General features: G+C 31.1%; 9 protein-coding genes and 1 pseudogene across 10 annotated transcripts, besides 33 other annotated features; 8 read left to right on the top strand and 2 right to left on the bottom strand.

The window, feature by feature from the left end:
- Positions 1 to 136: part of a mobile genetic element that runs on past the window's edge.
- Positions 99 to 136: a terminal%2Cinverted (terminal inverted repeat of MuDR-5_TvMULE4 transposon ID:TVAGG3_0114080).
- Positions 137 to 974: 838 nt separating this feature from the next.
- Positions 975 to 1,181: a mobile genetic element.
- A 283-nt stretch (positions 1,182 to 1,464) lies between these two features.
- Positions 1,465 to 1,502: a terminal%2Cinverted (terminal inverted repeat of MuDR-5/MuDR-7_TvMULE4 transposon ID:TVAGG3_0114060).
- Positions 1,465 to 1,801: a mobile genetic element.
- Positions 1,802 to 4,228: a mobile genetic element.
- Positions 2,717 to 3,576, top strand: TVAGG3_0114050 (zebrafish ch211-108c17.2-related family; the record flags this gene model as incomplete). The annotated part of the gene is made up of 1 exon (XM_051223268.1): positions 2,717 to 3,576. A coding segment is annotated over one exon (860 nt), but the record flags the coding sequence as incomplete, so codon positions are not given.
- Positions 4,229 to 5,816: a mobile genetic element.
- Positions 4,675 to 5,550, bottom strand: TVAGG3_0114030 (MULE transposase domain-containing protein; the record flags this gene model as incomplete). The annotated part of the gene is made up of 1 exon (XM_051223267.1): positions 4,675 to 5,550. A coding segment is annotated over one exon (876 nt), but the record flags the coding sequence as incomplete, so codon positions are not given.
- Positions 5,815 to 5,842: a terminal%2Cinverted (terminal inverted repeat of Mariner transposon ID:TVAGG3_0113990).
- Positions 5,815 to 7,114: a mobile genetic element.
- Positions 5,910 to 7,034, top strand: TVAGG3_0114000 (annotated as a pseudogene). Its single transcript has one exon. A coding segment is annotated over exon 1 (1,125 nt).
- Positions 7,087 to 7,114: a terminal%2Cinverted (terminal inverted repeat of Mariner transposon ID:TVAGG3_0113990).
- Positions 7,114 to 7,244: a mobile genetic element.
- Positions 7,207 to 7,244: a terminal%2Cinverted (terminal inverted repeat of MuDR-5_TvMULE4 transposon ID:TVAGG3_0113980).
- A 363-nt stretch (positions 7,245 to 7,607) lies between these two features.
- Positions 7,608 to 7,645: a terminal%2Cinverted (terminal inverted repeat of MuDR-5_TvMULE4 transposon ID:TVAGG3_0113950).
- Positions 7,608 to 9,773: a mobile genetic element.
- TVAGG3_0113970 (MULE transposase domain-containing protein) lies at positions 8,119 to 9,001 on the top strand (the record flags this gene model as incomplete). The annotated part of the gene is made up of 1 exon (XM_051223266.1): positions 8,119 to 9,001. A coding segment is annotated over one exon (883 nt), but the record flags the coding sequence as incomplete, so codon positions are not given.
- Positions 9,112 to 9,561, top strand: TVAGG3_0113960 (MULE transposase domain-containing protein; the record flags this gene model as incomplete). Its single annotated transcript, XM_051223265.1, has 1 exon — positions 9,112 to 9,561. A coding segment is annotated over one exon (450 nt), but the record flags the coding sequence as incomplete, so codon positions are not given.
- Positions 9,736 to 9,773: a terminal%2Cinverted (terminal inverted repeat of MuDR-5_TvMULE4 transposon ID:TVAGG3_0113950).
- Positions 9,774 to 10,611: 838 nt separating this feature from the next.
- Positions 10,612 to 10,818: a mobile genetic element.
- Positions 10,819 to 11,102: 284 nt separating this feature from the next.
- Positions 11,103 to 11,140: a terminal%2Cinverted (terminal inverted repeat of MuDR-5/MuDR-7_TvMULE4 transposon ID:TVAGG3_0113930).
- Positions 11,103 to 11,439: a mobile genetic element.
- Positions 11,440 to 13,868: a mobile genetic element.
- On the top strand, positions 12,204 to 13,177 carry TVAGG3_0113920 (zebrafish ch211-108c17.2-related family; the record flags this gene model as incomplete). The annotated part of the gene is made up of 1 exon (XM_051223264.1): positions 12,204 to 13,177. A coding segment is annotated over one exon (974 nt), but the record flags the coding sequence as incomplete, so codon positions are not given.
- Positions 13,869 to 15,456: a mobile genetic element.
- On the bottom strand, positions 14,243 to 15,190 carry TVAGG3_0113900 (MULE transposase domain-containing protein; the record flags this gene model as incomplete). The annotated part of the gene is made up of 1 exon (XM_051223263.1): positions 14,243 to 15,190. A coding segment is annotated over one exon (948 nt), but the record flags the coding sequence as incomplete, so codon positions are not given.
- Positions 15,455 to 15,482: a terminal%2Cinverted (terminal inverted repeat of Mariner transposon ID:TVAGG3_0113860).
- Positions 15,455 to 16,758: a mobile genetic element.
- TVAGG3_0113870 (Mariner transposase) lies at positions 15,551 to 16,678 on the top strand (the record flags this gene model as incomplete). The annotated part of the gene is made up of 1 exon (XM_051223262.1): positions 15,551 to 16,678. One exon carries the CDS (start codon positions 15,551 to 15,553, stop codon positions 16,676 to 16,678), a length of 1,128 nt encoding a protein of 375 aa, XP_051108248.1.
- Positions 16,731 to 16,758: a terminal%2Cinverted (terminal inverted repeat of Mariner transposon ID:TVAGG3_0113860).
- Positions 16,758 to 16,888: a mobile genetic element.
- Positions 16,851 to 16,888: a terminal%2Cinverted (terminal inverted repeat of MuDR-5_TvMULE4 transposon ID:TVAGG3_0113850).
- Positions 16,889 to 17,251: 363 nt separating this feature from the next.
- Positions 17,252 to 17,289: a terminal%2Cinverted (terminal inverted repeat of MuDR-5_TvMULE4 transposon ID:TVAGG3_0113830).
- Positions 17,252 to 19,539: a mobile genetic element.
- Positions 17,886 to 19,328, top strand: TVAGG3_0113840 (MULE transposase domain-containing protein; the record flags this gene model as incomplete). Its single annotated transcript, XM_001301078.2, has 1 exon — positions 17,886 to 19,328. The coding sequence occupies one exon, from the start codon at positions 17,886 to 17,888 to the stop codon at positions 19,326 to 19,328; it is 1,443 nt and encodes a 480-aa protein (XP_001301079.1).
- Positions 19,503 to 19,539: a terminal%2Cinverted (terminal inverted repeat of MuDR-5_TvMULE4 transposon ID:TVAGG3_0113830).
- Positions 19,540 to 20,377: 838 nt separating this feature from the next.
- Positions 20,378 to 20,584: a mobile genetic element.
- A 284-nt stretch (positions 20,585 to 20,868) lies between these two features.
- Positions 20,869 to 20,906: a terminal%2Cinverted (terminal inverted repeat of MuDR-5/MuDR-7_TvMULE4 transposon ID:TVAGG3_0113810).
- Positions 20,869 to 21,205: a mobile genetic element.
- Positions 21,206 to 23,634: a mobile genetic element.
- TVAGG3_0113800 (zebrafish ch211-108c17.2-related family) lies at positions 21,970 to 23,066 on the top strand (the record flags this gene model as incomplete). The annotated part of the gene is made up of 1 exon (XM_001287477.2): positions 21,970 to 23,066. A coding segment is annotated over one exon (1,097 nt), but the record flags the coding sequence as incomplete, so codon positions are not given.
- Positions 23,635 to 23,795: part of a mobile genetic element that runs on past the window's edge.

Below are 23,795 nucleotides of genomic sequence, written 5' to 3'. Positions count from 1 at the left end.
TTAAAATGTGACTTTTAATAGTAAGTGAATAAAATAAATCCGGAATTGGGAAAGAAATAAGGTTAATTAAAAATAATGAAAATTACAAGTTTAAGGTTAATGAAAAAGTGACAATGGGCGAGTTTGTCCCCCACTCCATATGGTATCTTCATATCATATATAACTTTGGTGGTCTAATATCAACTCTTTGATGGATTTAGAAAAACACTGGAAAAAACTTGATTTTCAAAAAAATTTTAGCATGTTTATTTTTCTCATTATTTTGATCGAGAGCCATGATTTTTCTTTTTACTATATCATTGGTACATATCTCATACCGAAATGGCTCACCAAAAAGGTGACATTTTTGGCGCCAATAATTTGATTTTTCTGATTCTTTCTATTTAGATATATTTATTTAATATTCATATTCCTTTATATTGCCTCATATTATTTCCCATTTTTAATCATATTATACAAATCTTTAATAATTTTTAATGTTTTGAGCTTCAAAATCTTGTTCTAACTATTTTCATTCATATATCCTAGAAAAAATTAAAAAGTTTTTTAGAAATAAAAATGTTTGTATGTAAAGTATTGAAAATATTCTAGATGAGAAGACATTCTCCAGAAGAGATTGATATTGATTGGCTTTGTGAAGCCATCACAAAATCAAATAATGGAGTTAAGTTAACTGATATTTGCGCGAAAGCTAAAATAAATCATGAAGGCAGAGTTATATATAATCATACTATCTTAAAGTATTCCTAGAAATTTCCAAAATTAACCGAAATATAACTGGATAGAATTACTATTTTCGAGATAAAATTCATATGGAAATACTAATTCATAACGCTTTATGTTATATAAAATTTAATTTATAAAAATTTCAAAATAAATCAAATTTAACACAATGAATATAACTGCAATCGAGGTTTTTGACGATTGATTCTTACGAGAAGTTTTCCAAACTTTGAGTTAATGTCTTGACATTAACTCAAAGTTTGGAAGTCTAATAAAGGGAATTGTAGGCTATGAGGTACTGATTATATATCAGTGCCTCATAGCCTGCAATTCCCATTAGAAATCGGAGAAACTTTGTCCGCATAACTTATGATGCGGACAAAGTTTCTCCCATTTCTACTTAGAATGAAAGGGCAAGAGGTATATAGGTACACTATATATCTCTTGCCCTTTCCTTCTTACCTAAAGACTTCCAATCTTATTTTTTTTCCAATTTTTCCCCTAAATTTAAATCTTATATAATATAAATAAAATGCATAATATCAATCACAAAAATTAATGTTTATTTTTTAATTAAAATTGCCGCGCAATTTAAGGTTTTCTGTCACTTTTTTGTTAGCCATTTCGGTACGAAACACCATATCATTGGTACATATATGATGATGCTATTTATGCAATTTATTTTCAAAAAAAACTCGTTTTTCAAGAACCTAAAAAGGCCCAAAAATTTCATGACCTGCAGAGTGGGGGACAAACTCGCCCATTGTCACTTTTTCATTAACCTTAAACTTGTAATTTTCATTATTTTTAATTAACCTTATTTCTTTCCCAATTCCGGATTTATTTTATTCACTTACTATTAAAAGTCACATTTTAATAAAATATAATAATTTATTTATAGCATTTTTTACTATACTTTAATAAAAAATTAATTATAATAAATTAAATGTTTATTAAATCAAATGTTTTCTTTGCAATAATATTTTTAATGTTGAGTAAACAATGTTGGGATCAAGTGTATCATTTTTCAGACCTTTCTGAACAGCTTCAAGCATACTGATGCATTCGACTTTTTTAAGGATGGGCACTCATTAGGGTGATGAAAAAAATCAAGTCTAGCAAAGTCAATATATTAAAAACAGTGAAGACTATTATATAGCATTATAGTGCACAAGCTCAAATATTTAGTGATGCATTTCTCGAACTTATTTTATTTATAAGTTAACCTTGAAACATGAATTTTAGTATATCATGAGCATATTTTTTTAATTTTGCAATACTTATAATATCATACCAGGATTCATGTGGAAGTCTAATATTTGGTATATAATATTCTGACAATAAATGTATTAATTCAATTATATTCAAAATGATGGGTCACAATTTTTACTGAAATTGCAAATTTAATTTCAACAATGAAATTATTGTTTAAAAAAAATAGCACAACAGCAAGATGGACAATCATATATAGAATTATAATGCTCCATATAATGCTTTGATTTGATGCGTATATAATGTTATTTTTCGAACATCTTTGTAAAAAATTGATTTTTGTAATTTTTGAAAAAATTCGATTTTATTTCGAGATTTCCTCTATAGGTGAAGTATATTGAACAATATTCCTATGGGAGAAAATAATTGTAAGTATGAGTACTTTCAATAATACTATGGGTGCCATGGTTATCGCTCAAACGATCAAGTTATATCTCGATTGCGTAAATTGAAATTTTGCTATTTTCTAAATTCACGGCAACAACATTCTTTTATCCTGATCGTACATCACAATATTTGAATGTGCGACCATTTGTTCAAGAAACCGTCAAGTTATTCTTCATTTTTCATGCCGCGGCGAACAAAAGCAGTTGCAAAGCGTATAAAGAACTTAGTTCAAAGCGCGAAAAATAGGGTAGAGCCATATGTCGTCAACACTGTTGAATTTGTGCTATCTGTATTATTGAGCGGCGCTACATTTTGCCAATCAGAATTTCAATTCATGCTGAATAACATCAAAGTTCCGTCAGAAGCTACATTTCATCGAGTCCAAGAAAAGGTTGGTCGTGTTATCATAGAAGTTGCCAGAGAATCTGTTAATTATTGGAAATCTCGAATGAGAAAATGTTCGGGACTTTTGTTTGACGGTTCTTGGAGTCAGAGAAGAAATGCAATGTTTTGCTATGTACAATTTGTAGAAGAGAAACTCAAAAAAATTGTAGATTGGGAAGTGATATCTAAATATTTTAAAAATTTCAAAGGTAATTTCAACGGAAAATCAAATGAAATGGAATTTGAAGGCTTAAAAAGAATGCTGAAGCGTTGGAATAATGAAAAACGTGTAAATTTTTTTGTGCATGATGGCGATGTCAAAATTGTTTCTACAATCCAAAATACGTTCAAAGGTATCAGAGAATACAGAGATCCTGGACATTTTCTTAACAATATACAGAAAAAGCTCAAACTGCCAGAATTCAGAATCTTATCTAGCATTTCAAAGAATTTATTGCGTTGGCTTAGGCAACTTCTCAATGACACACATATGTCAATTAAAACAAAGAAGTTTTTATGGTTGAATTCCGCTAAACATTATGCCGGAAATCATAAATTTTGTCCAGATCCTGAAAAATGCAAGATGATTAAACCATGGAAATATGCAAAAAATAAAACTGCTATAAAAACACTTAAAAAATTCCTCGAAGATACCGTAAAAATCTTTGATATGGTAAAAAAGATTCATTCAACTCAAGTAGTTGAATCGATAAACCATATCAAAGCAATGCTTGCTAATAAAAATATTAATTGGCATGCTTCTTGGCCAATTAGGATGGCAGTCACAATATTGCATTTCAATGAAAGTATGTTTGAAACGATTGTAGCAACAAGATACAGGTTAAATTTACCAACAATGCCAGAAATGATGAACAGATATTTCGGAATGTATGATACAACAAAAGATTTAATCAAAGCATTCAAAAATTCAAAGCAAGTTCAAAAAAAGTTTGCGGCATTAAGAGCTATAAAGAGAGGTCTTCAAGCTACCGATGATCGTATTACTCTTAAATCACATAAATAATTATTAAATTTATTTCACCCTCAAAACATCATAATCTTGCACCTTCTTTGAATAAACACTTTCACCTTCTATTTTTAATTAATGTTTTTTAATTGTCCAAAATTTTTAGATTATATAAGATATAATTTTTTATAAAAGTATTATTTTCTAAAAGATAAGTATATATTCTTAATCACAAAACCTAGCATTTTATCATATCTATATATCAGCTTCCTAAATATAATACTCATATAGTTAGTATGATTTTAATGTTTTTGAACATGAAACGAAAATATGATTACAATCATATAACATAATGGAGTTATTGATATAACTTATATGGATGATACATTAAGAAGTCTTCCAACAATATAGATATAGTTGTAGATTCCTATGATTCCTTTTATATTGTGAGATAATAACATTTTTATGCTGTCAGGAGCCTATGAGTGCCCATCCTTAAATTGTGTCATTTCTTCGAAATCTCTTGTGACTTTTTTGATAACTTTAACACTTCTCTCTGAATCCAGACCTTTAATTTGCAACTTAATCAGGAATGAAGGAACAACACTGGAATATAACTCGATGACAAGTTCATCGAGTCGAAGATTTCGCCTTTCTGGGAAGTACTGGTGCTTCAAAACCTTGAAATGTGATTCCGAGATGTTGTTTGTTCCATCTCCTTCATTTCTATAGCGAAGCATCCACCTGTCAAGATGATGGCGCCACTGTTGGTCAAAGTATTCACGGGCAGCAGGTTCCTCATTTAAAATTTCTTCTAAATTGTTGTAAACTTCATCATGATCAATTTCTTCCTCTTCAGAACCAAAGACCAATAACTTCATTAAGTTATAGAAAGTTTCGAAGTTGGAACGATCTTGAAACTTTTCAGCCTTTCTCATGACAGCGCGCAACACATGAACGCCACACCAAATGATCTGGCATAAGGGGATGGCTGTTTCAACAGCATTTGTGATTTGAGGTGCGCAGTCCATTGAAAAATAAGATGGTTCGCGATTGATGGAGCCAAAATATGCTGTGAGACAAACTTGTATATTTTCACTTGTGTCGGGCCAAACGAAAAAATACAAAAACGGAAAAACAATTGATTCCGCGAATTTGCCAGTGACGGCATAAAATGGTATGCGAGAGCGCAAGAGCTTATAAGTGGAATCAATGTGATAAGTTTGTATTTGATGTGAAAAAGCATTTGCTTCGAATGGGGCGTAATAGAAAATCATACGATCTGGCTCGTGAATAAACTCGATGAGATCATCTGGAGAATGACTCTTAACCATGTCGACAAAAATTGCAAGAGATGTAACATCATCCGCTGAGAAACGGGTATTGATTGCATGAAGGCGTTTAGAAAACTTTTTTAAAGCATCTGTAGATTGTTGAAACATTTCCGGAATGATCCCACTATCAAATGGGATATTAAGATCTTTGAAACACCTTAATTGTGCGTAAACACGGTCTTGATTTGATTCAAAATATCTTGTTAAATAAGATCTATAAAAATATGATGTAATTTGTTGTGATTTGTTTGGAAAAGGGGCAGAATGATTGTGGGTGTTAATACATTTTCGTATGTGGTACTTGTCATCGGGAAGTGTATCAACAAGGAAGCGACATGGACAATTCGGCCACTTACAATTAAATTGGATTTGATTTCTTTCTTTCCTAGTTTTATATGAATAACTACAACCTGCTTGGATTTCTTGTTGCACTCGATACTTAAGCAACTCGATATATGTGAGTTCGTGATCTTGGATCTGCATTAAAATGAAATGATTTGAAAGAATAAAGAATTTTGAATATATTGGTCTTATTTTGATAAGCTTGGTCGTGTTTTGAATAGCTTGGCCATCTAATTCAATTATGATCTTTGAAAATTAGGTGAAATAAAACTAAACATAAATGTAAAACTAGGGATATGAAATTTTGGTTGTACACCACTTGTATGTGCCGGATACCATTGTGTCAAATTTTTTCTGAAATTAACTTTAAAAGTACTAAGTAAGATCATTTGTTTTTGCATAATATAGGGTGTCCAAAGTGCGTTTAGCACAGCGCTCTATATGAGACTATTAAAGGAGATATATGCTGATTATAAATATATAATAAAAAATATGAATATATGTATATGATGAGTAAGTTGTATTTTGGCGCCATGCCGGGATATAAAATGAATTTTGAGACAAGAGGCGGTTTCGCGGGAAATTTTGGCGGGATTTTTTTCATTTTTTTAATGAATCATAAAGAAAACATCCTCGCTCTTGCAAAAAAATGCAAAGACTGTAAAAAAATCTACGAGACATTGGTAAAATGCTTCGGTATGGATGCTCCTAGCTATTCCACTGTAACGTATCATGTTAGGATGTATCACTTCATGAACAAAAAGGCGCCCATCATAAAAATTGACAAAAAATCGCCGGATCAAAGAAAAATCAAAGCAATTCTTCAAGCGCTAGATGAAGACCCAAGAGCATCACTCAGAAGGATAGAGGAGATGACAAAGATACCACGTACAACAGTCAGTTATTATCTGCACAATTATTTGAACTACAAACTAGCGTATACACGTTGGGTTCCGCACAACCTTAATTCAGTTCAAAAAAAATCTAGAGTCCAATCTTCGAAAGAGCTCCTCTCTATATTGGGTGCATATCAATCCAAGAAGTTTCGCTTTTTAGTAACAGGGGACGAGTCTTGGTTTCACTATGCAACAGAAGCCAAATCATGTGGATCCCGAAGGATGAAAATCCGCAAACATTCCCGAAGAAAAAAATTGACACACCAATGATGATGTTGTCGGTTTTTTGGGGTGAATGGCATCATCGCAATTGATATTCTTCAAAAACCTAATACGATGAATGCTCAGTATCTAATTGACAATGTTCTTACTCAAATTATCAATTCTGATGAGTTTGAGAAATCCAAACAACAAAAACAAAAGTTTGCAATTCATTTTGATAATTCAAGAGTTCACAAAAGTCATAAGGTAATGAATTACTTGGTGGAAAACAATGTCAAAGTTGTTCCAAACCCAATTTATTCACCTGATATTGCACCCTCTGACTTTTATTTATTCGGCACGCTAAAAAAGAGAGCTGAAGGACGCGAATTCGCGAGTCCAGATGATCTTGAAAATTTTGTAAGAGAGCAATTTGAGCAATTTTCTCATGATGATTTAAAGCGTGTCTTTCAAGCCTGGATCGATCGCTGCGAACGCGTGATTGAATCCAATGGTGATTATATTTAAATAAACTTTATATATATGTAACTTGTTTATTTCTATTCGCAGTATTCAGGTTTGTGCTAAACACACCTTTGGACACCCTATATAATGCCAATATGGTTTCTTTTGATTTTATTTCATTTATAAGCAAATCAGATTTACCCAAAAACTCCACTCCATAAGCGTTCATTTGCTAAATTAAAAAGTGACAATGGGCTAGTCTGTCCCTTTCTCCTATATTTCATATAGCAAGCTTTAGATATCTTCGAAAAAAAAGTAATAATATAAATAAGGGTAATGATTTATAATATTTTAAAATGCCTATTATTGATCATTGTTCTTGAATTTAATTGCGACCTTTTCACTTAAGGGTGCACTACGAGGATTAAAAAGTTCTCAATTTTTTCTGAGAGTTCTATCAATTGGCTAATCCTCCAAATTAATAAAAACTTATTTTTTTCTTTACAGGAATATATTTTTTCGATTAATATACATCATTTAGAATCACATATGGTATCTTCATATCATATATAACTTTGGTGGTCTAATATCAACTCTTTGATGGATTTAGAAAAACACTGGAAAAAACTTGATTTTGAGAAAGGAACAGACTAGCCCATTGTCACTTTTTAATTTAGCAAATGAACGCTTATGGAGTGGAGTTTTTGGGTAAATCTGATTTGCTTATAAAAAATAAAATCAAAAGAAACCATATTGGCATTATATTATGCAAAAACAAATGATCTTACTTAGTACTTTTAAAGTTAATTTCAGAAAAAATTTGACACAATGGTATCCGGCACATACAAGTGGTGTACAACCAAAATATAAGTTAGTTTAAACATATATTGCTATATCTCATGATCTTACTTAGTACTTTTAAAGTTAATTTCAGAAAAAATTTGACACAATGGTATCCGGCACATACAAGTGGTGTACAACCAAAATTTCATATCCCTAGTTTTACATTTATGTTTAGTTTTATTTCACCTAATTTTCAAAGATCATAATTGAATTAGATGGCCAAGCTATTCAAAACACGACCAAGCTTATCAAAATAAGACCAATATATTCAAAATTCTTTATTCTTTCAAATCATTTCATTTTAATGCAGATCCAAGATCACGAACTCACATATATCGAGTTGCTTAAGTATCGAGTGCAACAAGAAATCCAAGCAGGTTGTAGTTATTCATATAAAACTAGGAAAGAAAGAAATCAAATCCAATTTAATTGTAAGTGGCCGAATTGTCCATGTCGCTTCCTTGTTGATACACTTCCCGATGACAAGTACCACATACGAAAATGTATTAACACCCACAATCATTCTGCCCCTTTTCCAAACAAATCACAACAAATTACATCATATTTTTATAGATCTTATTTAACAAGATATTTTGAATCAAATCAAGACCGTGTTTACGCACAATTAAGGTGTTTCAAAGATCTTAATATCCCATTTGATAGTGGGATCATTCCGGAAATGTTTCAACAATCTACAGATGCTTTAAAAAAGTTTTCTAAACGCCTTCATGCAATCAATACCCGTTTCTCAGCGGATGATGTTACATCTCTTGCAATTTTTGTCGACATGGTTAAGAGTCATTCTCCAGATGATCTCATCGAGTTTATTCACGAGCCAGATCGTATGATTTTCTATTACGCCCCATTCGAAGCAAATGCTTTTTCACATCAAATACAAACTTATCACATTGATTCCACTTATAAGCTCTTGCGCTCTCGCATACCATTTTATGCCGTCACTGGCAAATTCGCGGAATCAATTGTTTTTCCGTTTTTGTATTTTTTCGTTTGGCCCGACACAAGTGAAAATATACAAGTTTGTCTCACAGCATATTTTGGCTCCATCAATCGCGAACCATCTTATTTTTCAATGGACTGCGCACCTCAAATCACAAATGCTGTTGAAACAGCCATCCCCTTATGCCAGATCATTTGGTGTGGCGTTCATGTGTTGCGCGCTGTCATGAGAAAGGCTGAAAAGTTTCAAGATCGTTCCAACTTCGAAACTTTCTATAACTTAATGAAGTTATTGGTCTTTGGTTCTGAAGAGGAAGAAATTGATCATGATGAAGTTTACAACAATTTAGAAGAAATTTTAAATGAGGAACCTGCTGCCCGTGAATACTTTGACCAACAGTGGCGCCATCATCTTGACAGGTGGATGCTTCGCTATAGAAATGAAGGAGATGGAACAAACAACATCTCGGAATCACATTTCAAGGTTTTGAAGCACCAGTACTTCCCAGAAAGGCGAAATCTTCGACTCGATGAACTTGTCATCGAGTTATATTCCAGTGTTGTTCCTTCATTCCTGATTAAGTTGCAAATTAAAGGTCTGGATTCAGAGAGAAGTGTTAAAGTTATCAAAAAAGTCACAAGAGATTTCGAAGAAATGACACAATTTAAAAAAGTCGAATGCATCAGTATGCTTGAAGCTGTTCAGAAAGGTCTGAAAAATGATACACTTGATCCCAACATTGTTTACTCAACATTAAAAATATTATTGCAAAGAAAACATTTGATTTAATAAACATTTAATTTATTATAATTAATTTTTTATTAAAGTATAGTAAAAAATGCTATAAATAAATTATTATATTTTATTAAAATGTGACTTTTAATAGTAAGTGAATAAAATAAATCCGGAATTGGGAAAGAAATAAGGTTAATTAAAAATAATGAAAATTACAAGTTTAAGGTTAATGAAAAAGTGACAATGGGCGAGTTTGTCCCCCACTCCATATGGTATCTTCATATCATATATAACTTTGGTGGTCTAATATCAACTCTTTGATGGATTTAGAAAAACACTGGAAAAAACTTGATTTTCAAAAAAATTTTAGCATGTTTATTTTTCTCATTATTTTGATCGAGAGCCATGATTTTTCTTTTTACTATATCATTGGTACATATCTCATACCGAAATGGCTCACCAAAAAGGTGACATTTTTGGCGCCAATAATTTGATTTTTCTGATTCTTTCTATTTAGATATATTTATTTAATATTCATATTCCTTTATATTGCCTCATATTATTTCCCATTTTTAATCATATTATACAAATCTTTAATAATTTTTAATGTTTTGAGCTTCAAAATCTTGTTCTAACTATTTTCATTCATATATCCTAGAAAAAATTAAAAAGTTTTTTAGAAATAAAAATGTTTGTATGTAAAGTATTGAAAATATTCTAGATGAGAAGACATTCTCCAGAAGAGATTGATATTGATTGGCTTTGTGAAGCCATCACAAAATCAAATAATGGAGTTAAGTTAACTGATATTTGCGCGAAAGCTAAAATAAATCATGAAGGCAGAGTTATATATAATCATACTATCTTAAAGTATTCCTAGAAATTTCCAAAATTAACCGAAATATAACTGGATAGAATTACTATTTTCGAGATAAAATTCATATGGAAATACTAATTCATAACGCTTTATGTTATATAAAATTTAATTTATAAAAATTTCAAAATAAATCAAATTTAACACAATGAATATAACTGCAATCGAGGTTTTTGACGATTGATTCTTACGAGAAGTTTTCCAAACTTTGAGTTAATGTCTTGACATTAACTCAAAGTTTGGAAGTCTAATAAAGGGAATTGTAGGCTATGAGGTACTGATTATATATCAGTGCCTCATAGCCTGCAATTCCCATTAGAAATCGGAGAAACTTTGTCCGCATAACTTATGATGCGGACAAAGTTTCTCCCATTTCTACTTAGAATGAAAGGGCAAGAGGTATATAGGTACACTATATATCTCTTGCCCTTTCCTTCTTACCTAAAGACTTCCAATCTTATTTTTTTTCCAATTTTTCCCCTAAATTTAAATCTTATATAATATAAATAAAATGCATAATATCAATCACAAAAATTAATGTTTATTTTTTAATTAAAATTGCCGCGCAATTTAAGGTTTTCTGTCACTTTTTTGTTAGCCATTTCGGTACGAAACACCATATCATTGGTACATATATGATGATGCTATTTATGCAATTTATTTTCAAAAAAAACTCGTTTTTCAAGAACCTAAAAAAGGCCCAAAAATTTCATGACCTGCAGAGTGGGGGACAAACTCGCCCATTGTCACTTTTTCATTAACCTTAAACTTGTAATTTTCATTATTTTTAATTAACCTTATTTCTTTCCCAATTCCGGATTTATTTTATTCACTTACTATTAAAAGTCACATTTTAATAAAATATAATAATTTATTTATAGCATTTTTTACTATACTTTAATAAAAAATTAATTATAATAAATTAAATGTTTATTAAATCAAATGTTTTCTTTGCAATAATATTTTTAATGTTGAGTAAACAATGTTGGGATCAAGTGTATCATTTTTCAGACCTTTCTGAACAGCTTCAAGCATACTGATGCATTCGACTTTTTTAAGGATGGGCACTCATTAGGGTGATGAAAAAAATCAAGTCTAGCAAAGTCAATATATTAAAAACAGTGAAGACTATTATATAGCATTATAGTGCACAAGCTCAAATATTTAGTGATGCATTTCTCGAACTTATTTTATTTATAAGTTAACCTTGAAACATGAATTTTAGTATATCATGAGCATATTTTTTTCTAATTTTGCAATACTTATAATATCATACCAGGATTCATGTGGAAGTCTAATATTTGGTATATAATATTCTGACAATAAATGTATTAATTCAATTATATTCAAAATGATGGGTCACAATTTTTACTGAAATTGCAAATTTAATTTCAACAATGAAATTATTGTTTAAAAAAAATAGCACAACAGCAAGATGGACAATCATATATAGAATTATAATGCTCCATATAATGCTTTGATTTGATGCGTATATAATGTTATTTTTCGAACATCTTTGTAAAAAATTGATTTTTGTAATTTTTGAAAAAATTCGATTTTATTTCGAGATTTCCTCTATAGGTGAAGTATATTGAACAATATTCCTATGGGAGAAAATAATTGTAAGTATGAGTACTTTCAATAATACTATGGGTGCCATGGTTATCGCTCAAACGATCAAGTTATATCTCGATTGCGTAAATTGAAATTTTGCTATTTTCTAAATTCACGGCAACAACATTCTTTTATCCTGATCGTACATCACAATATTTGAATGTGCGACCATTTGTTCAAGAAACCGTCAAGTTATTCTTCATTTTTCATGCCGCGGCGAACAAAAGCAGTTGCAAAGCGTATAAAGAACTTAGTTCAAAGCGCGAAAAATAGGGTAGAGCCATATGTCGTCAACACTGTTGAATTTGTGCTATCTGTATTATTGAGCGGCGCTACATTTTGCCAATCAGAATTTCAATTCATGCTGAATAACATCAAAGTTCCGTCAGAAGCTACATTTCATCGAGTCCAAGAAAAGGTTGGTCGTGTTATCATAGAAGTTGCCAGAGAATCTGTTAATTATTGGAAATCTCGAATGAGAAAATGTTCGGGACTTTTGTTTGACGGTTCTTGGAGTCAGAGAAGAAATGCAATGTTTTGCTATGTACAATTTGTAGAAGAGAAACTCAAAAAAATTGTAGATTGGGAAGTGATATCTAAATATTTTAAAAATTTCAAAGGTAATTTCAACGGAAAATCAAATGAAATGGAATTTGAAGGCTTAAAAAGAATGCTGAAGCGTTGGAATAATGAAAAACGTGTAAATTTTTTTGTGCATGATGGCGATGTCAAAATTGTTTCTACAATCCAAAATACGTTCAAAGGTATCAGAGAATACAGAGATCCTGGACATTTTCTTAACAATATACAGAAAAAGCTCAAACTGCCAGAATTCAGAATCTTATCTAGCATTTCAAAGAATTTATTGCGTTGGCTTAGGCAACTTCTCAATGACACACATATGTCAATTAAAACAAAGAAGTTTTTATGGTTGAATTCCGCTAAACATTATGCCGGAAATCATAAATTTTGTCCAGATCCTGAAAAATGCAAGATGATTAAACCATGGAAATATGCAAAAAATAAAACTGCTATAAAAACACTTAAAAAATTCCTCGAAGATACCGTAAAAATCTTTGATATGGTAAAAAAGATTCATTCAACTCAAGTAGTTGAATCGATAAACCATATCAAAGCAATGCTTGCTAATAAAAATATTAATTGGCATGCTTCTTGGCCAATTAGGATGGCAGTCACAATATTGCATTTCAATGAAAGTATGTTTGAAACGATTGTAGCAACAAGATACAGGTTAAATTTACCAACAATGCCAGAAATGATGAACAGATATTTCGGAATGTATGATACAACAAAAGATTTAATCAAAGCATTCAAAAATTCAAAGCAAGTTCAAAAAAAGTTTGCGGCATTAAGAGCTATAAAGAGAGGTCTTCAAGCTACCGATGATCGTATTACTCTTAAATCACATAAATAATTATTAAATTTATTTCACCCTCAAAACATCATAATCTTGCACCTTCTTTGAATAAACACTTTCACCTTCTATTTTTAATTAATGTTTTTTAATTGTCCAAAATTTTTAGATTATATAAGATATAATTTTTTATAAAAGTATTATTTTCTAAAAGATAAGTATATATTCTTAATCACAAAACCTAGCATTTTATCATATCTATATATCAGCTTCCTAAATATAATACTCATATAGTTAGTATGATTTTAATGTTTTTGAACATGAAACGAAAATATGATTACAATCATATAACATAATGGAGTTATTGATATAACTTATATGGATGATACATTAAGAAGTCTTCCAACAATATAGATATAGTTGTAGATTCCTATGATTCCTTTTATATTGTGAGATAATAACATTTTTATGCTGTCAGGAGCCTATGAGTGCCCATCCTTAAATTGTGTCATTTCTTCGAAATCTCTTGTGACTTTTTTGATAACTTTAACACTTCTCTCTGAATCCAGACCTTTAATTTGCAACTTAATCAGGAATGAAGGAACAACACTGGAATATAACTCGATGACAAGTTCATCGAGTCGAAGATTTCGCCTTTCTGGGAAGTACTGGTGCTTCAAAACCTTGAAATGTGATTCCGAGATGTTGTTTGTTCCATCTCCTTCATTTCTATAGCGAAGCATCCACCTGTCAAGATGATGGCGCCACTGTTGGTCAAAGTATTCACGGGCAGCAGGTTCCTCATTTAAAATTTCTTCTAAATTGTTGTAAACTTCATCATGATCAATTTCTTCCTCTTCAGAACCAAAGACCAATAACTTCATTAAGTTATAGAAAGTTTCGAAGTTGGAACGATCTTGAAACTTTTCAGCCTTTCTCATGACAGCGCGCAACACATGAACGCCACACCAAATGATCTGGCATAAGGGGATGGCTGTTTCAACAGCATTTGTGATTTGAGGTGCGCAGTCCATTGAAAAATAAGATGGTTCGCGATTGATGGAGCCAAAATATGCTGTGAGACAAACTTGTATATTTTCACTTGTGTCGGGCCAAACGAAAAAATACAAAAACGGAAAAACAATTGATTCCGCGAATTTGCCAGTGACGGCATAAAATGGTATGCGAGAGCGCAAGAGCTTATAAGTGGAATCAATGTGATAAGTTTGTATTTGATGTGAAAAAGCATTTGCTTCGAATGGGGCGTAATAGAAAATCATACGATCTGGCTCGTGAATAAACTCGATGAGATCATCTGGAGAATGACTCTTAACCATGTCGACAAAAATTGCAAGAGATGTAACATCATCCGCTGAGAAACGGGTATTGATTGCATGAAGGCGTTTAGAAAACTTTTTTAAAGCATCTGTAGATTGTTGAAACATTTCCGGAATGATCCCACTATCAAATGGGATATTAAGATCTTTGAAACACCTTAATTGTGCGTAAACACGGTCTTGATTTGATTCAAAATATCTTGTTAAATAAGATCTATAAAAATATGATGTAATTTGTTGTGATTTGTTTGGAAAAGGGGCAGAATGATTGTGGGTGTTAATACATTTTCGTATGTGGTACTTGTCATCGGGAAGTGTATCAACAAGGAAGCGACATGGACAATTCGGCCACTTACAATTAAATTGGATTTGATTTCTTTCTTTCCTAGTTTTATATGAATAACTACAACCTGCTTGGATTTCTTGTTGCACTCGATACTTAAGCAACTCGATATATGTGAGTTCGTGATCTTGGATCTGCATTAAAATGAAATGATTTGAAAGAATAAAGAATTTTGAATATATTGGTCTTATTTTGATAAGCTTGGTCGTGTTTTGAATAGCTTGGCCATCTAATTCAATTATGATCTTTGAAAATTAGGTGAAATAAAACTAAACATAAATGTAAAACTAGGGATATGAAATTTTGGTTGTACACCACTTGTATGTGCCGGATACCATTGTGTCAAATTTTTTCTGAAATTAACTTTAAAAGTACTAAGTAAGATCATTTGTTTTTGCATAATATAGGGTGTCCAAAGGTGCGTTTAGCACAGCGCTCTATATGAGACTATTAAAGGAGATATATGCTGATTATAAATATATAATAAAAAATATGAATATATGTATATGATGAGTAAGTTGTATTTTGGCGCCATGCCGGGATATAAAATGAATTTTGAGACAAGAGGCGGTTTCGCGGGAAATTTTGGCGGGATTTTTTTCATTTTTTTAATGAATCATAAAGAAAACATCCTCGCTCTTGCAAAAAAATGCAAAGACTGTAAAAAAATCTACGAGACATTGGTAAAATGCTTCGGTATGGATGCTCCTAGCTATTCCACTGTAACGTATCATGTTAGGATGTATCACTTCATGAACAAAAAGGCGCCCATCATAAAAATTGACAAAAAATCGCCGGATCAAAGAAAAATCAAAGCAATTCTTCAAGCGCTAGATGAAGACCCAAGAGCATCACTCAGAAGGATAGAGGAGATGACAAAGATACCACGTACAACAGTCAGTTATTATCTGCACAATTATTTGAACTACAAACTAGCGTATACACGTTGGGTTCCGCACAACCTTAATTCAGTTCAAAAAAAATCTAGAGTCCAATCTTCGAAAGAGCTCCTCTCTATATTGGGTGCATATCAATCCAAGAAGTTTCGCTTTTTAGTAACAGGGGACGAGTCTTGGTTTCACTATGCAACAGAAGCCAAAATCATGTGGATCCCGAAGGATGAAAATCCGCAAACATTCCCGAAGAAAAAAATTGACACACCAATGATGATGTTGTCGGTTTTTTGGGGCGTGAATGGCATCATCGCAATTGATATTCTTCAAAAACCTAATACGATGAATGCTCAGTATCTAATTGACAATGTTCTTACTCAAATTATCAATTCTGATGAGTTTGAGAAATCCAAACAACAAAAACAAAAGTTTGCAATTCATTTTGATAATTCAAGAGTTCACAAAAGTCATAAGGTAATGAATTACTTGGTGGAAAACAATGTCAAAGTTGTTCCAAACCCAATTTATTCACCTGATATTGCACCCTCTGACTTTTATTTATTCGGCACGCTAAAAAAGAGAGCTGAAGGACGCGAATTCGCGAGTCCAGATGATCTTGAAAATTTTGTAAGAGAGCAATTTGAGCAATTTTCTCATGATGATTTAAAGCGTGTCTTTCAAGCCTGGATCGATCGCTGCGAACGCGTGATTGAATCCAATGGTGATTATATTTAAATAAACTTTATATATATGTAACTTGTTTATTTCTATTCGCAGTATTCAGGTTTGTGCTAAACACACCTTTGGACACCCTATATAATGCCAATATGGTTTCTTTTGATTTTATTTCATTTATAAGCAAATCAGATTTACCCAAAAACTCCACTCCATAAGCGTTCATTTGCTAAATTAAAAAGTGACAATGGGCTAGTCTGTCCCTTTCTCCTATATTTCATATAGCAAGCTTTAGATATCTTCGAAAAAAAAGTAATAATATAAATAAGGGTAATGATTTATAATATTTTAAAATGCCTATTATTGATCATTGTTCTTGAATTTAATTGCGACCTTTTCACTTAAGGGTGCACTACGAGGATTAAAAAGTTCTCAATTTTTTCTGAGAGTTCTATCAATTGGCTAATCCTCCAAATTAATAAAAACTTATTTTTTTCTTTACAGGAATATATTTTTTCGATTAATATACATCATTTAGAATCACATATGGTATCTTCATATCATATATAACTTTGGTGGTCTAATATCAACTCTTTGATGGATTTAGAAAAACACTGGAAAAAACTTGATTTTGAGAAAGGAACAGACTAGCCCATTGTCACTTTTTAATTTAGCAAATGAACGCTTATGGAGTGGAGTTTTTGGGTAAATCTGATTTGCTTATAAATGAAATAAAATCAAAAGAAACCATATTGGCATTATATTATGCAAAAACAAATGATCTTACTTAGTACTTTTAAAGTTAATTTCAGAAAAAATTTGACACAATGGTATCCGGCACATACAAGTGGTGTACAACCAAAATATAAGTTAGTTTAAACATATATTGCTATATCTCATGATCTTACTTAGTACTTTTAAAGTTAATTTCAGAAAAAATTTGACACAATGGTATCCGGCACATACAAGTGGTGTACAACCAAAATATAAGTTAGTTTAAACATATATTGCTATATCTCATGATCTTACTTAGTACTTTTAAAGTTAATTTCAGAAAAAATTTGACACAATGGTATCCGGCACATACAAGTGGTGTACAACCAAAATTTCATATCCCTAGTTTTACATTTATGTTTAGTTTTATTTCACCTAATTTTCAAAGATCATAATTGAATTAGATGGCCAAGCTATTCAAAACACGACCAAGCTTATCAAAATAAGACCAATATATTCAAAATTCTTTATTCTTTCAAATCATTTCATTTTAATGCAGATCCAAGATCACGAACTCACATATATCGAGTTGCTTAAGTATCGAGTGCAACAAGAAATCCAAGCAGGTTGTAGTTATTCATATAAAACTAGGAAAGAAAGAAATCAAATCCAATTTAATTGTAAGTGGCCGAATTGTCCATGTCGCTTCCTTGTTGATACACTTCCCGATGACAAGTACCACATACGAAAATGTATTAACACCCACAATCATTCTGCCCCTTTTCCAAACAAATCACAACAAATTACATCATATTTTTATAGATCTTATTTAACAAGATATTTTGAATCAAATCAAGACCGTGTTTACGCACAATTAAGGTGTTTCAAAGATCTTAATATCCCATTTGATAGTGGGATCATTCCGGAAATGTTTCAACAATCTACAGATGCTTTAAAAAAGTTTTCTAAACGCCTTCATGCAATCAATACCCGTTTCTCAGCGGATGATGTTACATCTCTTGCAATTTTTGTCGACATGGTTAAGAGTCATTCTCCAGATGATCTCATCGAGTTTATTCACGAGCCAGATCGTATGATTTTCTATTACGCCCCATTCGAAGCAAATGCTTTTTCACATCAAATACAAACTTATCACATTGATTCCACTTATAAGCTCTTGCGCTCTCGCATACCATTTTATGCCGTCACTGGCAAATTCGCGGAATCAATTGTTTTTCCGTTTTTGTATTTTTTCGTTTGGCCCGACACAAGTGAAAATATACAAGTTTGTCTCACAGCATATTTTGGCTCCATCAATCGCGAACCATCTTATTTTTCAATGGACTGCGCACCTCAAATCACAAATGCTGTTGAAACAGCCATCCCCTTATGCCAGATCATTTGGTGTGGCGTTCATGTGTTGCGCGCTGTCATGAGAAAGGCTGAAAAGTTTCAAGATCGTTCCAACTTCGAAACTTTCTATAACTTAATGAAGTTATTGGTCTTTGGTTCTGAAGAGGAAGAAATTGATCATGATGAAGTTTACAACAATTTAGAAGAAATTTTAAATGAGGAACCTGCTGCCCGTGAATACTTTGACCAACAGTGGCGCCATCATCTTGACAGGTGGATGCTTCGCTATAGAAATGAAGGAGATGGAACAAACAACATCTCGGAATCACATTTCAAGGTTTTGAAGCACCAGTACTTCCCAGAAAGGCGAAATCTTCGACTCGATGAACTTGTCATCGAGTTATATTCCAGTGTTGTTCCTTCATTCCTGATTAAGTTGCAAATTAAAGGTCTGGATTCAGAGAGAAGTGTTAAAGTTATCAAAAAAGTCACAAGAGATTTCGAAGAAATGACACAATTTAAAAAAGTCGAATGCATCAGTATGCTTGAAGCTGTTCAGAAAGGTCTGAAAAATGATACACTTGATCCCAACATTGTTTACTCAACATTAAAAATATTATTGCAAAGAAAACATTTGATTTAATAAACATTTAATTTATTATAATTAATTTTTTATTAAAGTATAGTAAAAAATGCTATAAATAAATTATTATATTTTATTAAAATGTGACTTTTAATAGTAAGTGAATAAAATAAATCCGGAATTGGGAAAGAAATAAGGTTAATTAAAAATAATGAAAATTACAAGTTTAAGGTTAATGAAAAAGTGACAATGGGCGAGTTTGTCCCCACTCCATATGGTATCTTCATATCATATATAACTTTGGTGGTCTAATATCAACTCTTTGATGGATTTAGAAAAACACTGGAAAAAACTTGATTTTCAAAAAAATTTTAGCATGTTTATTTTTCTCATTATTTTGATCGAGAGCCATGATTTTTCTTTTTACTATATCATTGGTACATATCTCATACCGAAATGGCTCACCAAAAAGGTGACATTTTTGGCGCCAATAATTTGATTTTTCTGATTCTTTCTATTTAGATATATTTATTTAATATTCATATTCCTTTATATTGCCTCATATTATTTCCCATTTTTAATCATATTATACAAATCTTTAATAATTTTTAATGTTTTGAGCTTCAAAATCTTGTTCTAACTATTTTCATTCATATATCCTAGAAAAAATTAAAAAGTTTTTTAGAAATAAAAATGTTTGTATGTAAAGTATTGAAAATATTCTAGATGAGAAGACATTCTCCAGAAGAGATTGATATTGATTGGCTTTGTGAAGCCATCACAAAATCAAATAATGGAGTTAAGTTAACTGATATTTGCGCGAAAGCTAAAATAAATCATGAAGGCAGAGTTATATATAATCATACTATCTTAAAGTATTCCTAGAAATTTCCAAAATTAACCGAAATATAACTGGATAGAATTACTATTTTCGAGATAAAATTCATATGGAAATACTAATTCATAACGCTTTATGTTATATAAAATTTAATTTATAAAAATTTCAAAATAAATCAAATTTAACACAATGAATATAACTGCAATCGAGGTTTTTGACGATTGATTCTTACGAGAAGTTTTCCAAACTTTGAGTTAATGTCTTGACATTAACTCAAAGTTTGGAAGTCTAATAAAGGGAATTGTAGGCTATGAGGTACTGATTATATATCAGTGCCTCATAGCCTGCAATTCCCATTAGAAATCGGAGAAACTTTGTCCGCATAACTTATGATGCGGACAAAGTTTCTCCCATTTCTACTTAGAATGAAAGGGCAAGAGGTATATAGGTACACTATATATCTCTTGCCCTTTCCTTCTTACCTAAAGACTTCCAATCTTATTTTTTTTCCAATTTTTCCCCTAAATTTAAATCTTATATAATATAAATAAAATGCATAATATCAATCACAAAAATTAATGTTTATTTTTTAATTAAAATTGCCGCGCAATTTAAGGTTTTCTGTCACTTTTTTGTTAGCCATTTCGGTACGAAACACCATATCATTGGTACATATATGATGATGCTATTTATGCAATTTATTTTCAAAAAAAACTCGTTTTTCAAGAACCTAAAAAAGGCCCAAAAATTTCATGACCTGCAGAGTGGGGGACAAACTCGCCCATTGTCACTTTTTCATTAACCTTAAACTTGTAATTTTCATTATTTTTAATTAACCTTATTTCTTTCCCAATTCCGGATTTATTTTATTCACTTACTATTAAAAGTCACATTTTAATAAAATATAATAATTTATTTATAGCATTTTTTACTATACTTTAATAAAAAATTAATTATAATAAATTAAATGTTTATTAAATCAAATGTTTTCTTTGCAATAATATTTTTAATGTTGAGTAAACAATGTTGGGATCAAGTGTATCATTTTTCAGACCTTTCTGAACAGCTTCAAGCATACTGATGCATTCGACTTTTTTAAGGATGGGCACTCATTAGGGTGATGAAAAAAATCAAGTCTAGCAAAGTCAATATATTAAAAACAGTGAAGACTATTATATAGCATTATAGTGCACAAGCTCAAATATTTAGTGATGCATTTCTCGAACTTATTTTATTTATAAGTTAACCTTGAAACATGAATTTTAGTATATCATGAGCATATTTTTTTCTAATTTTGCAATACTTATAATATCATACCAGGATTCATGTGGAAGTCTAATATTTGGTATATAATATTCTTACAATAAATGTATTAATTCAATTATATTCAAAATGATGGGTCGCAATTTTTACTGAAATTGCAAATTTAATTTCAACAATGAAATTATTGTTTAAAAAAAATAGCACAACAGCAAGATGGACAATCATATATAGAATTATAATGCTCCATATAATGCTTTGATTTGATGCGTATATAATGTTATTTTTCGAACATCTTTGTAAAAAATTGATTTTTGTAATTTTTGAAAAAATTCGATTTTATTTCGAGATTTCCTCTATAGGTGAAGTATATTGAACAATATTCCTATGGGAGAAAATAATTGTAAGTATGAGTACTTTCATTAATACTATGGGTGCCATGGTTATCGCTCAAACGATCAAGTTATATCTCGATTGCGTAAATTGAAATTTTGCTATTTTCTAAATTCACGGCAACAACATTCTTTTATCCTGATCGTACATCACAATATTTGAATGTGCGACCATTTGTTCAAGAAACCGTCAAGTTATTCTTCATTTTTCATGCCGCGGCGAACAAAAGCAGTTGCAAAGCGTATAAAGAACTTAGTTCAAAGCGCGAAAAATAGGGTAGAGCCATATGTCGTCAACACTGTTGAATTTGTGCTATCTGTATTATTGAGCGGCGCTACATTTTGCCAATCAGAATTTCAATTCATGCTGAATAACATCAAAGTTCCGTCAGAAGCTACATTTCATCGAGTCCAAGAAAAGGTTGGTCGTGTTATCATAGAAGTTGCCAGAGAATCTGTTAATTATTGGAAATCTCGAATGAGAAAATGTTCGGGACTTTTGTTTGACGGTTCTTGGAGTCAGAGAAGAAATGCAATGTTTTGCTATGTACAATTTGTAGAAGAGAAACTCAAAAAAATTGTAGATTGGGAAGTGATATCTAAATCTTTTAAAAATTTCAAAGGTAATTTCAACGGAAAATCAAATGAAATGGAATTTGAAGGCTTAAAAAGAATGCTGAAGCGTTGGAATAATGAAAAACGTGTAAATTTTTTTGTGCATGATGGCGATGTCAAAATTGTTTCTACAATCAAAAATACGTTCAAAGGTATCAGAGAATACAGAGATCCTGGACATTTTCTTAACAATATACAGAAAAAGCTCAAACTGCCAGAATTCAGAATCTTATCTAGCATTTCAAAGAATTTATTGCGTTGGCTTAGGCAACTTCTCAATGACACACATATGTCAATTAAAACAAAGAAGTTTTTATGGTTGAATTCCGCTAAACATTATGCCGGAAATCATAAATTTTGTCCAGATCCTGAAAAATGCAAGATGATTAAACCATGGAAATATGCAAAAAATAAAACTGCTATAAAAACACTTAAAAAATTCCTCGAAGATACCGTAAAAATCTTTGATATGGTAAAAAAGATTCATTCAACTCAAGTAGTTGAATCGATAAACCATATCAAAGCAATGCTTGCTAATAAAAATATTAATTGGCATGCTTCTTGGCCAATTAGGATGGCAGTCACAATATTGCATTTCAATGAAAGTATGTTTGAAACGATTGTAGCAATAAGATACAGGTTAAATTTACCAACAATGCCAGAAATGATGAACAGATATTTCAGAATGTATGATACAACAAAAGATTTAATCAAAGCATTCAAAAATTCAAAGCAAGTTCAAAAAAAGTTTGCGGCATTAAGAGCTATAAAGAGAGGTCTTCAAGCTACCGATGATCGTATTACTCTTAAATCACATAAATAATTATTAAATTTATTTCACCCTCAAAACATCATAATCTTGCACCTTCTTTGAATAAACACTTTCACCTTCTATTTTTAATTAATGTTTTTTAATTGTCCAAAATTTTTAGATTATATAAGATATAATTTTTTATAAAAGTATTATTTTCTAAAAGATAAGTATATATTCTTAATCACAAAACCTAGCATTTTATCATATCTATATATCAGCTTCCTAAATATAATACTCATATAGTTAGTATGATTTTAATGTTTTTGAACATGAAACGAAAATATGATTACAATCATATAACATAATGGAGTTATTGATATAACTTATATGCATGATACATTAAGAAGTCTTCCAACAATATAGATATAGTTGTAGATTCCTATGATTCCTTTTATATTGTGAGATAATAACATTTTTATGCTGTCAGGAGCCTATGAGTGCCCATCCTTAAATTGTGTCATTTCTTCGAAATCTCTTGTGACTTTTTTGATAACTTTAACACTTCTCTCTGAATCCAGACCTTTAATTTGCAACTTAATCAGGAATGAAGGAACAACACTGGAATATAACTCGATGACAAGTTCATCGAGTCGAAGATTTCGCCTTTC

The sequence above is a fragment of the Trichomonas vaginalis genome, chromosome IV (assembly GCF_026262505.1).
Source record: "Trichomonas vaginalis G3 chromosome IV, whole genome shotgun sequence".
NCBI classification, from domain to species: Eukaryota; Parabasalia; order Trichomonadida; family Trichomonadidae; genus Trichomonas; species Trichomonas vaginalis.
The sequence above is the reverse complement of the archived record's forward strand: the minus strand, read 5'-3'. Positions and strand labels throughout refer to the sequence as shown.